Source organism: Vidua macroura, chromosome 15 (assembly GCF_024509145.1).
Source record: "Vidua macroura isolate BioBank_ID:100142 chromosome 15, ASM2450914v1, whole genome shotgun sequence".
Classification (NCBI taxonomy): Eukaryota; Metazoa; Chordata; class Aves; order Passeriformes; family Viduidae; genus Vidua; species Vidua macroura.
In genome coordinates this window covers 5,149,387-5,163,004 of record NC_071585.1, presented here as the reverse complement: position 1 = coordinate 5,163,004, position 13,618 = coordinate 5,149,387, and the positions used below count along the sequence as shown (strand labels likewise).

Sequence of the window (13,618 nt, the reverse complement as noted above, 5' to 3'; positions counted from 1 at the left end):
TTCCTTTTTCCTAAATGAGGTCTTTTCTGGACAGTTGAGCCTCCTTCCTTTCTGTCCATCTCTGCATGTTGTTAAAATACAATTCCTTCAGCATGTCACTAAAAGGGAACTATAATTTCCTGTCTTCCGTGGCAGCAGATTTAACATATTTTGGAGCTTTTTCCCTGTTCAGCCATTCTTATTGCAATTGTATCTCACAATCAGATTCAAAGGCCTTGGGCCAAGTCTTCATTTTATGGATGTCAAGGAGAGCATTGCCACTGACTCCAGAGGGTTTCTCATTTGTCCTGCTTTGTCTTATTATCTGCCACAATGCAAACTTCATTCCATAGTTCAAAAAGAGAAAAATGAAAGATTATACTTAATATTTTCTTTCCATTTTAGATAAATGTCCTTTCATTGGTTTATTCCTAGAAGAGGCAGATGAGTCCCCCTCTCTTTTAGACTTACAAATCTTCATTTTAAATGAGATGTCAGTGTGGATTACTGGCATAAATAAAATGTGATTCCAGAGCAGCGAGAGGAGAGAGTCTCCAAAGCTGCTTTCTCCTCTTAGGGCTGTTCAGGGTGAATGGTCTGAGGTAACACTGGGAAATTCACCTGCTTTTGTCCTCACCATCACATGTCAAATCAAGATATGGGCTTAACTAGGTCTGGAAGTGCCCAAGGCCAGTTTGGAGGGGCTTGGAGCAACCTGGGATAGTGGAAGGTGTCCCTGCCCATGGCAGGGGTGGAACTGGATGAGCTTCAAGGTCCCTTCCAACCCAAACCAGGCTGTGGTTCTATGAGTCATAATGAACATGTTTAGGGTTACTATAGTGCACAGGCTACTTTGCTGAAAAAAAATTGAAAGTCTCTTATTTATCTTTTTGCGTGTTGTTTTTTTTTCTTTTCTGTTTTTTTTTTGGTTGTTTGTTTTTTTTTTTGTTTTTTTTTTTTTGTTTTTTTTTTTTTTTTTGTTGTTGTTGTTTTTTTTTTTGGTTTTTTGTTTTGTTTTTTCATTTCTCTGTAAGGACAGAGCCTAACTGAAAAGTAAGGGGATTCTGGCATGGACTCACTTCTAACATCTCTCTAAATTGGAAAGTGGATCTGTTTTCCAAACCATGTTTGGATTACATAATTTGCTCACTGTGGCTGCTTCTAAAGCTAATATCTTCCCTTAATCAGTCCCTCAGTAATCTAATCATTATTAAGCATCTTTTGGAGGGATTAGAAATAGCTTTATTTTAAGACCTGTAATTGTGATTACAATATATAATCCCCCTAATGGACACATATAACCCATTTAATTCACCATGGCTTTATTTTAGGAAATTAAGGCATTACTGATGGTATTTTGAGGAATGGGAAAGGATATGCTACTTTTTACACTCCTATTTCTTTTGGCATATTGCACAAGGAAATCACTACTGTGGCTGTTTATACCCATCATTTTGCAAAAACTATTTTATAATAATTTGCTTGGTCCTAAATAGAAAAATGTTTTTAGTATCTCAAAGCAGTCTCCTTAAATTACTTATGCTTAACTAAATTTCACTTTAGCCTTTGCAGCACTTCCAGCTGCATGAGACAATGGGATACAGAGCAAAACTCAGATGTCTTTCCTAAAGTATAGTTTCACTAAATGTTGGATGCAGGTGATATCCATCACATTTGAGGAATCTGTGTCCTAAGTGTCTTGGGATAATTTGGGAGAGAGATTTAAGAATCTTGTCCTCTGCAGAGGCAGCCTTGGCACAAGCCCATATTGCCCACTGAGGTTGCTCTTTCTAGGCTTTTCTTTTCCTTCTTTCTCTCTTCTCCCACCTTTTGTATCTGTTCAAATTTACTCAGTTTTATAGTTTTTATTGGCAAGAGAGTTAAAATATGTAATCTCAGAGAAAGAAAAACAGGAAATAAGCAAAGTTTTGCTAAATTTGTTTGTTTTGTATTTGACCAGGATGGAGAGGGCAGGTGCAGGCAGGTTAAAAAGAAATAAATTTTTAAAAAAGCTTAAATGCAATCAGTGCTTCTATCACTTCCCAGATCACATTTCTCCTCACAATGTAATTATCTGGACTAAAATTGGTAGGAGAAGGAAAGGAAGCAACCCATAGCAGTATAGAATACTAAGCCAAATAGAAATGAGGAATTTCTTATTTGTTATGCAAAGTGGCACATTCTTTTTAAAATACATTTTAATTTCTTTTCCACTTGGCTTTCCAAAGAGAGATGTGCATCTCTCAGAAGGCAAATTTTGCCCTTCAGTTTGGTACTCTATATCTTTAACCCCACCAGGAAGTACAGTTGGTGGTAATTCTGTTTGGCACAATACATTAAAGATAATGAATTAGAGAAAGCCAGCTATCTGCTCCAGTATGAAATCTCTTCAGTTCACAAGAAAAATGCATTTCTAGTGAAGTTCACTGTCAGGACAGTGCACTTGACTGATTGAAAGGCTGTTTATTTGAGTTGTCTTAGAAAACTCATCTCCGAAATTAGACAGAAGGAAAATAGAAAGAAAAGAGAAGTGTCTTCCTGCAATAAACATTTAGAAAAAAATTGCTTTTAGAAAATTACAAATCCTGTGACTTGATACTGCATCAGGCTCGTGACATTTAAGATAATACAAGTATTTCACAGCACAAAAGCAAATCATGTAATTTAGCTTGCCTCAACAAGCATTGCCTCAGCGGGGGTCTCTAATTCAGCACAGACAAAAGATTTTATGAAGTTCTCAATATAAATACCCAGAATACTCTTGGCACAGAAAATACCCTCCCAAAGCCTGTACAATAGTCAGTTGTGGAACATTAAATGTAATCAGGAGCTGAAATCTGTAGTGGATGGGGGCCAGAGCGAGTCACGTGGGCTCGGGTATAAAATCTGTATCAAAAGTAGGCACTCAAATTTTGACACGAGCTAATGAGTGTGCTTGTGTGTGATTGTGTTACAGCTTCATGTCAGCCTCTAATCGCCTTTACACACATTAGCCAGCTTATCCCTCCCAGTCCCTCTCGGGATGTGGGCTGCAATAACTCACTCTCACAACTGGGGAGAAGGGAAAGCAAGGAGCTCAGAGCCTGCAAATCCCATGGTTTGAAAAGGCACCAGCATCCCTGTAGGTGCCCATGTACACTGGAGCTGGGCAAACATTGTTTTTCAAGGTTGTTCTCACCTTGCAGCCCTTTGGGTCAGCCTGGCTCTGAGCAAGGAGTGATTTGGAGTTGGAGCATCAATTATCCACAGGTTCTGAGGGGCCCCCAAGCTGGAGCTACACCTGCAGTGGGTTCCTGCAGCTGCTGCTCTCAGGAATGAGGCTTTTCCTGCCTGCCAGAGCTCCAGCAGCACAGGGATCCCGAGTGGGCCAGGGAAGTGGGGCCAGGGAGAGTGCTTCACCACTCTCATCCTCCAGGGTCCTTTAAAACCTCAGTGGGGAGCATTTTGGGTATTCAAAGGCACAACCAATCTCCAGGTTCATTCTATTTTACCACAACTTGGGATTTACAATCCAGCTTGTCCTGAAAGACAGTTTGGGTTACAAAAATACTCTGTACAGTTAGATACAAAAGCCAGTGTTGTAATGAATGTCCTGATAGTTTACAGGGAGTCTTTACAGGGCCGGAGCAGGAATAGAAGCATTCCCTTTCTTGTTAGCACCAGAAACTTCTGAGGAATCATTTTGAATGATACATGCCAATATAGATAACAGTAATTAGATGAAGCTACAAAAGTGTGAAAATTTGGGTTAAATATTAGATAAACTTCCTGGTAATAAGATATACTGGGCTGTGGCATAGCCTGCCTGTGGAAGCAGTTTTGCATGCAGTTTTAGAGCTCAATTAATATATTTCTGTGTTGGCAGAGAAGGCCTGCTCTTTTGATAATCTGATAGAGCATCTCTAATTCTTTCACCTTGGGTATATTAATACTGCACATAATTAAAATCAGTTCATGATAAATTAACTAATTTGCCCTTAGAGTGATCAAAGACCCTTTTGCCCTCAGGGTTTGTAGTAGCTGCTGTTCCCCCCCTCCCCACCTTCATTTTAATCATCAGTCTGAAATGTTTATTGAAAAAAGAAAAATTTCCAGGAATTAGGCTCTGAAAGTCCCCAGCTCCTGCATTTAGTAAAGTGTAAGGATGCCCTCTGCTGAGCATGGGCTCAGGAGTTTTGGGTGGAAGCAGAATTGTCCCTTGCTGGGTTCAGAAATCGTTGGCTCAGCAAGTTGGATGTCAGGTCAAAGTTCACTCGTTCTGATGTGCACCATGAATTGAACCCAAAGCACAACCTGCAGGTATTTGAAGAAATGTGGAAACTGTAGATAATTTACTCATTGGGATTTAAAAACCCCAAGCATCAACTTTCTGCAGAAAGGTGTAGCACCTTTCTAGTTCTGCAATCCAATAACCTGGACATGGTGAGAAATATATTCAGTGATGCTGGAACACTGATGCTGAGAGATTCCAAATATATTAGAACAGTAATGTGGTAAAATATATCACTGTTCCTGCTGAGAGCTTTTTTAGTCCTTCTAATGATGGTCAAGAGGAACACAATCGTAAGGCTGTCATAAATATGACATGCAGGAGTAGGTTAATCTACTTTCAACTACTTCTTTGAAGTTTTCTCTATGCTGTGTAATGAAGTCTGCCAAAAAGCTTGTGGAACAGTTCACAGAAAGTTGAGAAATGTGTGGATCCATTAGCCAAGTGAACTCTTCAAGAGGGATACCATGTCACTTGCTTTATTTCTGAAAAGATTTGGGAATTCAGAAAAACCACGAACAGCAATGGAGAGCTAATCCTGTGCTGCCACTTTAAATCAGATCAAAATTTCCTATTTCTTTCATCTCAGTTAAGGCCAAGTCAGGACTTGTGTTGGTCTCAGATTGTTGGAGGAGGTTCAGCACCATCTTAGCTCCCTCTCCTGTCCCCTCCCTTTAGCATGCAGAGTATTAGAGAGGTCACTGCCCACTTGAAACTCAGCTCTGTGTGCCATGAAAAGCAGCAATATTTTGGTGAGGCAAGTGGTGAGGATTTGTCATTGAATTAACCATATAAATAATTCAGTATATCTGATGAAATTTGGAGGATGACAAGCTCTGAAATATATATTAAAACCCACAGTACCGAATTCTAGTTAAAATTTATGCTAATAGCAGAATTTTCTTTTACAGAAGGTACTTTTTTTCTAACTCTGGTTTTAATCAGCTGAGTCTAATGCAAATAAATGATTCTGTAACAGTTTACTTCATATATAACAGTACAATATGGCTGGGGGAATGGGCTGAGAGAAACCTCATGAAGTGCAAGGTCCTGCACTTGAGGAGGAACAACCCCAGGCACAAATGTCCCTTGTGTCACTTCTTTGGCCAATGACTGAGCAGTGGAGCAGGGTGCCCAGTGAGGCTGTGGAGTTTCCATCTTTGAAGACATTTCAAAAGGTGTGTGGGCAACCTTGGCAACCAGCATCTGGTAGCCTTGCTTGAGCAGGGGGCCAGGCCTGATCACCTCCAGAGGTGCTTGCCAGTCTCAGCCATTCTGTGATAATGGTCCAGATAGCAAATTAGACAAAAGTGAGCTAAAAGCAGATGTATTCTTACAGTAACCACTACTCTTTCATGCATGGAGGCAGAGATTTCAGAGCAGAAAAGTCAATAAGAGCAGCAGCTGTGGATGTGAGCAGCACAGTGGTGTCTAAGCCTTTGATACCGAGCAGCAGTGCCCCGGGCCTGGCTGTGTGTGCTGAACAGACCCAGACCTCACTGCTGCTGTTGCAACAAGCTGGATCAGCTAGTTCACATGAGGTAAAAATATCCTAAATCCTGAATCTTGCCATCTGAGGATAAATTCCTACAGGGGAATATAGCCATACAAGTAATAATGTTTGAAAAAGTAAATTGTGTTATGCTCTGTGCCTGACTTCTCTAAATATTGTTTTGAGCATCTGAAAGCATCTGAGTCTGACTTCACAGAACAGCAAAACCTTCTTACATGGAAGATCACAGGCAGGTTTTTCCCTGCTGTTGAATGGAGATGTTTCCAGCCTCCCAGGTCCTGAACTGGCAATTCAGAACAGTTTGATTGCCTGCTTGATTGTTTGTGAGATAACGGTGAGATTGGCAGTGGCAGGGTAATTTACTGAAAATTGCAATGTCAGACAATATCCAAGGGGGCTCGTGAGCGTAAAGATGTGATTCACATGACTGACAGGAGCCTGAGGGATTGATATGCCCATTCCAAGTTCATGGTGTCATCACAAGTGTTTGGCTACAGCATCCCATAATCGGCTGCATGATGAGGTCATTACAGGCAGAACTTATGCTCCCCTCTAATAACAACTATGGCCAAAATATGATGCAGCTTGAATAGGTAAATGTAAATTTGTCAGAGGGAGTAGTTTATATCCCGTGGTTTGCCTCTGTTAGTTCTAGTGTGTTGATAGGATTTCCTTGCCTGGTGGTCATCTGAGTAACAGAACTGAGTGGACTTAACAGTGGCAAAGCTCAGTTCATAGTTGTAGAGCTCTCACAGACTGGGGGAGAAGCTGAGGAATTCTCAGAGCTTAATAGGAAAAGTGCCTTGAGTTACACCCTGAAGCTAATGATGTCCTCAGAAGGATTATATAAAGTGGGGAGAAAATTAGCTGTAGCAAAACAGAAAGATCCTGCAGCCTTTTTGGAGACAATTTCAAGATGAATGGAGCTCTTAATGTGAATAGGCGAGTGACCTTAAAGCAACATATAGCTCTCACAACAAGGTAGTTTGTCTGACTTAAATCCCCTTAGAGGCCTGAATGAAACATTGTCAGCATAACTTGGCAATTTTGTTTTAAATCAGGTCAGGCACAGTCATTTCAGGCGCACAAAATGGGTTGGAAATAAAAGGCTAATTGTAAAATATGAAAGGTTTTTTGTAGTTTTAGATTGTTTTTTTTTTCCTTTAGGTTGTTGTTTTCCCAGTTATCACTGTGCTGGTCTGTTGTGCACTTGAAAATCCTGAAAATGCATGAGTCATGATCTTACCCTAGGGTACTTCTGCCTGCTTCCATACTGGAATGCTTTCTCTTGTGTATGATTTTGAATGTATGCCCAAGCCATATTTGTACTCAAAAATCAGATTGATACACCTTGGGAAGTTTTACAGACATAAGTAGATTGCAGATTGAACTTCTGATTCTTGCCAGAGTAGATGAACAAATGTTTCTAAATTGTTTGAGATGATAATATTTCAAAGCAAATGGTTAATAATTTCTAAATCATAGTAAAACTCCATTGAGAGAACATATTTCAGTTAAATAATGATACCAAATGAAGAGATGATGCTAGAATCGTTACTGTATGTGCTAAAATTGTTATTTATCTAAGTATACAGATTGACCTCCCCCTTGATTCCCTTTTAATTTCTGCTGTTAAAATTCTCTTTTTTCTTAAAAATGCATATTAAAAAATATTCATGATAGATAACCTAATCTGTAATATAATGATTGAACCCACCAGTTTTGTGACTGATCCTTCCTTGTCCAAGCATGCACACAAGTTCTGAGCCAGGTATCCATGGGAGGTGGGAGTTCCAGCAGCCCTCCCCTGGGAACTGCCAAAATGGCTACAGTGTAATTTGTGTTTTACTTAGGTAATGTCACCCCCATCTCCTCTCAGCTCCTCAAACAGAAAAAATAAAATCGAACAGCATAATTCTCAAGACAAAAAAAAAAAAAAAAAAAAAAAAAAAAAAAAAAGTCAAACAAATAACTTAAACAGAAATCCTTTATTGCTTCCCCTTCCTTTTGCCTAATTTCAGCCTGTGACACATTTCTTGGGATTTATCTTAATTTAATGCTGATTTACATTAATTGTAGTGGTTTTTAAGCAGTGTGCTCAAAAGCCTCATCCTCATGGCAGTGTTGACTGAATCACCAGGTTTGGGGAATGGGGATGCTTTGCAGAGTCAACTTTCACAATTTTTCCCAGTGCCTTAAGCTTTCCATGGGTATTACTGCTGCACAGCTCTGTGCTGGATCTCAGTGCCTGTTACCTTTCAGATGGCCTGGTGGACTGCCTGGACCCTGACTGCTGCCTGCAGGCCACCTGCCAGAACAGCCTGCTGTGCCGGGGCTCGCGGGACCCGCTGGACATCATCCAGCAGAGCCACGCCGGAGCTCCCGCCGTCCGGTCCTTCTACGACCGCATCAAGCTGCTCGTGGGGAAGGACAGCACCCACATCATCCCTGGGGAAAACCCCTTCAACAGCAGGTGAGAAAGCCCCTTCAACAGCAGGGAGCAACTGGGAACATGACACCTGTCTTGGTTTCAACAGTCAAGTGTCTGCTAAGGAAGGCAGGAGCCTCCCCTGACATGGAACATGTAAACCCCCTCCCTCCGAATTTTTTTTAGTTTTGAAATTAAGGGGCTCTCAGGCAAAGATATGGGAGCAAGAATAACAGTTCTTTACTAGGAAAATTAAAAATACAAATGCAATAGTACAAACAAAACCAAACCCTGCCAGAGTCAGAGCAGGCCCTGGCAGGCTGTGGGTCAGGCTGGTGGCAGCAGTGCCATTCCATGGTGGCTCAGCCCTCCTGCAGTGCCAGCTGTGCTTCTGCTGGAGCAGGATCCTGGACAAGGCTGGAGTTTTCCTCTGGAGCTCCAGGGCTGCTGGAGATGGGCCTGGGCTCCCTCTGGGAATGCAGTGGGGCAGAAAGCTGCTCCTCTGGGAATGCAGTGGGGCAGAAAGCTGCTCCTCTGGGAATGCAGTGGGGCAGAAAGCTGCTCCTCTGGGAATGCAGTGGGGCAGAAAGCTGCTCCTCTGGGAATGCAGTGGGGCAGAAAGCTGCTTCTCTGGGAATGCAGTGGGGCAGAAAGCTGCTCCTCTGGGAATGCAGTGGGGCAGAAAGCTGCTCCTCTGGGAATGCAGTGGGGCAGAAAGCTGCTCCTCTGGGAATGCAGTGGGCAAAGGCTGCTGTGCTGTTCCAAGGTCAGATTGGATCCAGGTAGGAATGCTTGGCTCCTCCCCTGGGCAGAGCATCTCCCAGTTGGATGATGGAATTTTCTCAGCCACGCAGGGACACTCAGTGGCCATGGACAGAAGAGATCTCCTGGAGGGAGGATTGGCTGTGGGATAGGAATAGAATACACACCCCCATTTCCAACCTAAGACACTCCGGATCTGTGCGTTGCACGGGAAAATTTCTGCCAGCAATTCTATTTGTGGTTTAACAGGAGCTGCTGCTTGCAGGTGCTTCATCTCAGGCATTGATGACACTAAGACCACGCTGGTGCAGTTTATGATATGGCATCTATTTTATAACAGAGTTTTATTAGCATTTTAACAGTGTGGCAATGCCCAAAAGAAGGTTTCTTCCACTGAGTAGGAGCTTCTGAGGTTTATATTTTATGAAGACTGCAGTCTAGAGAAAAGGAAAACACTAACTAGTTTTCAGTTCATTTTTAATGTAGTGTCATTAGCACAAATTTCAATAATGGAATAGCGTTTCAAATAGTTTTAAAAGTCCATTGATTGATGGAGTTTTATTATTTATTCCTTACATAAAACCATTTTACTTGTAGAATTGATCCACCTGACTAGGTTTTCTTTTTCTTCTTTTTTTTTTCTTTTTCTATATATGTTTTCTAAGATTATTAATTATATATTTGCAAATTAATCTAAAAGCCAGCACATCATTAATTAATATTTAATGCCATTGTATGCTTACAAGAAGACTGGTATTTATCAATATTAAATAAATAGGTCTCCGTGGAAAGATGCTAAGAAATTGATCACTATATTATTTATGTTCATATCACCAAAGTTAAGACTGAAGAAAGAGCTTCATTTGAGATAACACCCAAAGGACTGCACTTCATTACAGGAAACTGTTTTCTCAATCAGGATCCCATTACAGGCTTAGTGGGTGATGTAGAGCATGTCCCTAAATATTTGTCTGTGAAAAGAGGATCATAATGTTTCTGGATACACCAGGAAGGTCCTCATTGTACTCATCCCTATGCTGCACACAATAATTTCCATATTTCATCAGGAAACCCCTGTTGGATCCTACTCTATGTAATATAGATTTTATGCTTTCTATGAAATACTCCATGCATACACACATGGAGTTGTTCAAAAAAATGGGAAAAAAAAAATTGTTCTCTTTTCACCTAAATTTGTGGTGATTTTTCTTTTTTAATCCTGAAGTGTTCAAGGCCAGGTTGGATGGGGATTGGAGCAGCCTGATCTAGTGGAAAATGACCCTGCCCATGGCAGGGGGTTGGAACAAAATCATCTTTAAGGTCCCTTCAAACCCATTCTATGATTCTATGAATTAGTGCTCTAAACTAAACAGGAGCTGAGCATTTCAGTCCTGAGGCTCCTTTAAAAAAGGCCCTCATTGGAAACTTTAGATCTTTTTTTATATTCCTCATGGTAGGAGTCTTAGTTCTGTTTTATTCATCTGAGCTACACTGCAGATTTTAATATATCTTTTCAAATGACCTATTAATGATGTTAAAATTGGCCTTCACCTCCAAGTTTTGAAGGTACTTCCAATAATTCTATGGCTCAGCTGCTATTTTTGGTACCAATTTTAGGCAAATCTAATGGATAGTGTCAAATTTTAAGTTTTAGAGCTGATGGGTTTGTCTTTTAAAAGTGCTAGCAAGTCAGACTCCCAACTTTTCCATGTACTGAAACTGCCATTGTCTCAAGAAGTAGCTCCTGTGTTTGCAAGCTGTTTGCTTAGCTCAGTCTGACATTCCATTGAAAGACATGAAAAAGTGGGACAAAATAATGGCTTGGGGTTTTTTTCCAGTCTTAGTTTAAGGAAAAAAAAAAGTTATCTCCTACTCTGCTGAAGGAATAAATAATAAAATTTATTGAATGCTAAAATAGGTAAATCTCAATTATTTTTTTCTGTGCAAAAACAAGATTAAATTATGTTTTCAGGGGGGAAAAAAAGCTATTTGTTTTTATATATTTAAATTCCTTGGTAAAAAAAATATATATAATTCCTGTATCAGTTCAATTTTTCTGTTATGCTTTTAAAAGATTACCAAAGAAAGATAATTGTATGTGTGACTATTAGTCAAAACATTGCTTCTTATTTTAGCTATATTTTAGCTTATTCATATTTTATCCATATTTTAGCTATCCTTTATCCATATTTTAGCTACATTTTAGCTTATTCTAATATCCATTGTGCTCCTTATTTAGAATTTTAGAAATAAAAAAGAATGTTATTGAACAAAATATTTTAATTCAAATTATTTCCTAAAATATTAAAATTGAAGGTAGAAAAAATGAAGTCATGGGCATTATTAGTTTTCTTCTGCCATCTGGCAATTTCTTTCTAAATCTACTTTCTGCACAATTTCCCTAGAGAAGCTTGAGTGACTTTTTTCCTGCAACTATTTCTGTGTGTTTGTCACATAAAATAATTCAAGCAAAATGAATAATGCCAAAACAATTATCTTGGTCCAATGTGTTCCCAAGCAGATTTTTCTCAACAGGTTTCAATTTCTATTAAATTCCATATTCTGTTACAAAATGTTGATTTAGCAAATTAAAAATTGACCTGACAGGTCAAGAAGCACTTGAAAGTCCTAAAAGTAACAGAAATAGCTCATTTTTATTAATTAGATTTTTAAAATGTAATATTGAAGAAAATATTGCACCCTGTCTGGAATAAAAATATGAGGAAATAGTTGTTAAATGGGCAATATCATACAGTTAGAAATGTACCTCACAGCCCCTGAACATCTCAGAGTGGGCAGGAAAGAGCTGCAGACCATCCCTGGTGTGAGTGATGGAAGGAGCTGTTCTGTGCCAGGGGCCCTCCCAGAGCCCAGCACCATTTGTCATGTCCAGCCAAGCTCAGCCCAGGTTAATCCCCCTGTCCAGCTCAGCCATGCCTGATTCAGGGTGCTGTGCCTGGAGCCTGCTGAGCTCTGGGAGCAGCCCCAGTCCTGCTGGGAAGGGCTCTTCATTTCCCTTCTGTCAGCAGAGCAGAGCTGGAGGCTCATGCTGGAGGCACAAACCGATGAATATATAAATATTTTCACCCATGACTACAGCAAAGTGCAATTTTACAATCCCTGAGATCACGGGTTAAGAGGACTTCACTTTCTCCCTGTTTTCACCTTCTCCAGTTTTCACATGTCCAGTGTAGCAATGGAAGCCATCTACAAAGAGCTTTTCCTTTTCCATTGCCCTTTTACCAAACAGCTTCCCCTCCCCAATCTGCTTCTCTCAGGGTTCAGGGAAGATGGAAGGGAAAGGAGCCAGGGGCTGGAAACTCCTCTCCAGCTGGGAGCAGCAGCACTTTGTGCCCGCTGTGCACTTAGCAGCAGCAGAGCACTTGCCAAAGAGAAAAAACTGACTGTGCCTCTTAGAGGAATAGCTCATCTTCATCTCCCTTAGGTTAAACAAAGCTGCTTATCCTGCTGGCCAAAGAAATTATTTGTCTTGCCTGTGCATAAAGCTGGACTTTAAACCAAATCCTCCTCTTGGCGAAGTGCAAGAAAGAGTTCCAAACCAGGCTGGAATGCAGTGTACAGACATCAGTCATTCCCTAAGATGAGGGAATTTGAACCTTGATGTGAAGAATTGGTCATACAGAACAGAGATCTGGCATTGCTCCGTGTTTGTCAAGTGTGTTAGCACCCACGGGCGTGGTACTGTACCCTGCAGGGAGGTTTTGGAGTTTCAGTGTGGCTGCAGGGGCACAGCTTTGGCCTGGCCGAATGGGAGGGAGCTTTGTACTCTGCAAAGCCTCGTTAGACAATGAGGCAAACCCTGTTAGGCAAGAAAAGCACTGGCTGCCATTCTGTGTACTCTTCTCACTGCATAAGCAAGCATTTTCTTGATTTAGGTGTACAGAGGGAGCTGGGCAATATTGTGGTCCCTCAGAATTCTGAAAACTTTTGGAGTAAATTGTATTTAGAGTAAATGAGGTACAGGTGTTCCACTACTTTACTTATAAATTACATAACCTCCTTTTGTAATTAGCTTTAATACCTTTAATTCTCTTTCTTTTTCAGTCTTGTGTCTCTCATAAGAGGCCAAGTGGTGACTACAGATGGGACTCCTCTAGTTGGGGTCAACGTGTCGTTTGTCAAGTATCCAAAGTACGGCTACACCATCACTCGCCAGGATGGCACGTGAGTGTCCCTGCTCCACTGAGCCCCTGAGTGCTGTGGAGTGTCTTTGCTGATTAACAGATGGTGTGATCTAATGGAACCATGTGGTACCAGGCATTGCCTGCCTCCCAGGGCAAAGAGCTATTAAGTAAACACAAAAGTAATTTTTCACACGGCATTTTGAATACTAACTGCATGTAAATACGAGCAGGCTGACTTCTGATAATGACGTGTTAGCAGGCAGACTCCTTTCAAATAAATTGCTCTGTATCTATGAAAACATTTGTGGGCTGCAGCAATATCCAGCTGAGACAAGAAATATTTTATTTTAAAATGCAGAGCAGACTAACAGTTCTAGGAAAAAAAAAAAGCATCATTATAGAATAGTATATTTTGTTAAAATTTCCCTTCTGCTTCTCTTTGCTTTTGAAGATACACTCTCTTTTGAGTTTCTTCAGGGTAGAATGTAATCAAAAGATTCTAATTGAATATATTTAGACAA

General features: G+C 40.6%; 1 protein-coding gene across 1 annotated transcript in view; it reads left to right on the top strand.

Annotated features, from left to right (window-relative positions):
• Positions 1–13,618, top strand: part of TENM2 (teneurin transmembrane protein 2) — a 555,006-nt gene that overhangs the window by 503,489 nt on the left and 37,899 nt on the right. Inside the window, exons 15-16 of the mRNA XM_053991099.1 lie at positions 8,025–8,235; positions 13,018–13,137. Coding sequence (XP_053847074.1) covers positions 8,025–8,235; positions 13,018–13,137 — 331 coding nt within the window. The remainder of the gene's footprint in view (positions 1–8,024; positions 8,236–13,017; positions 13,138–13,618) is intronic.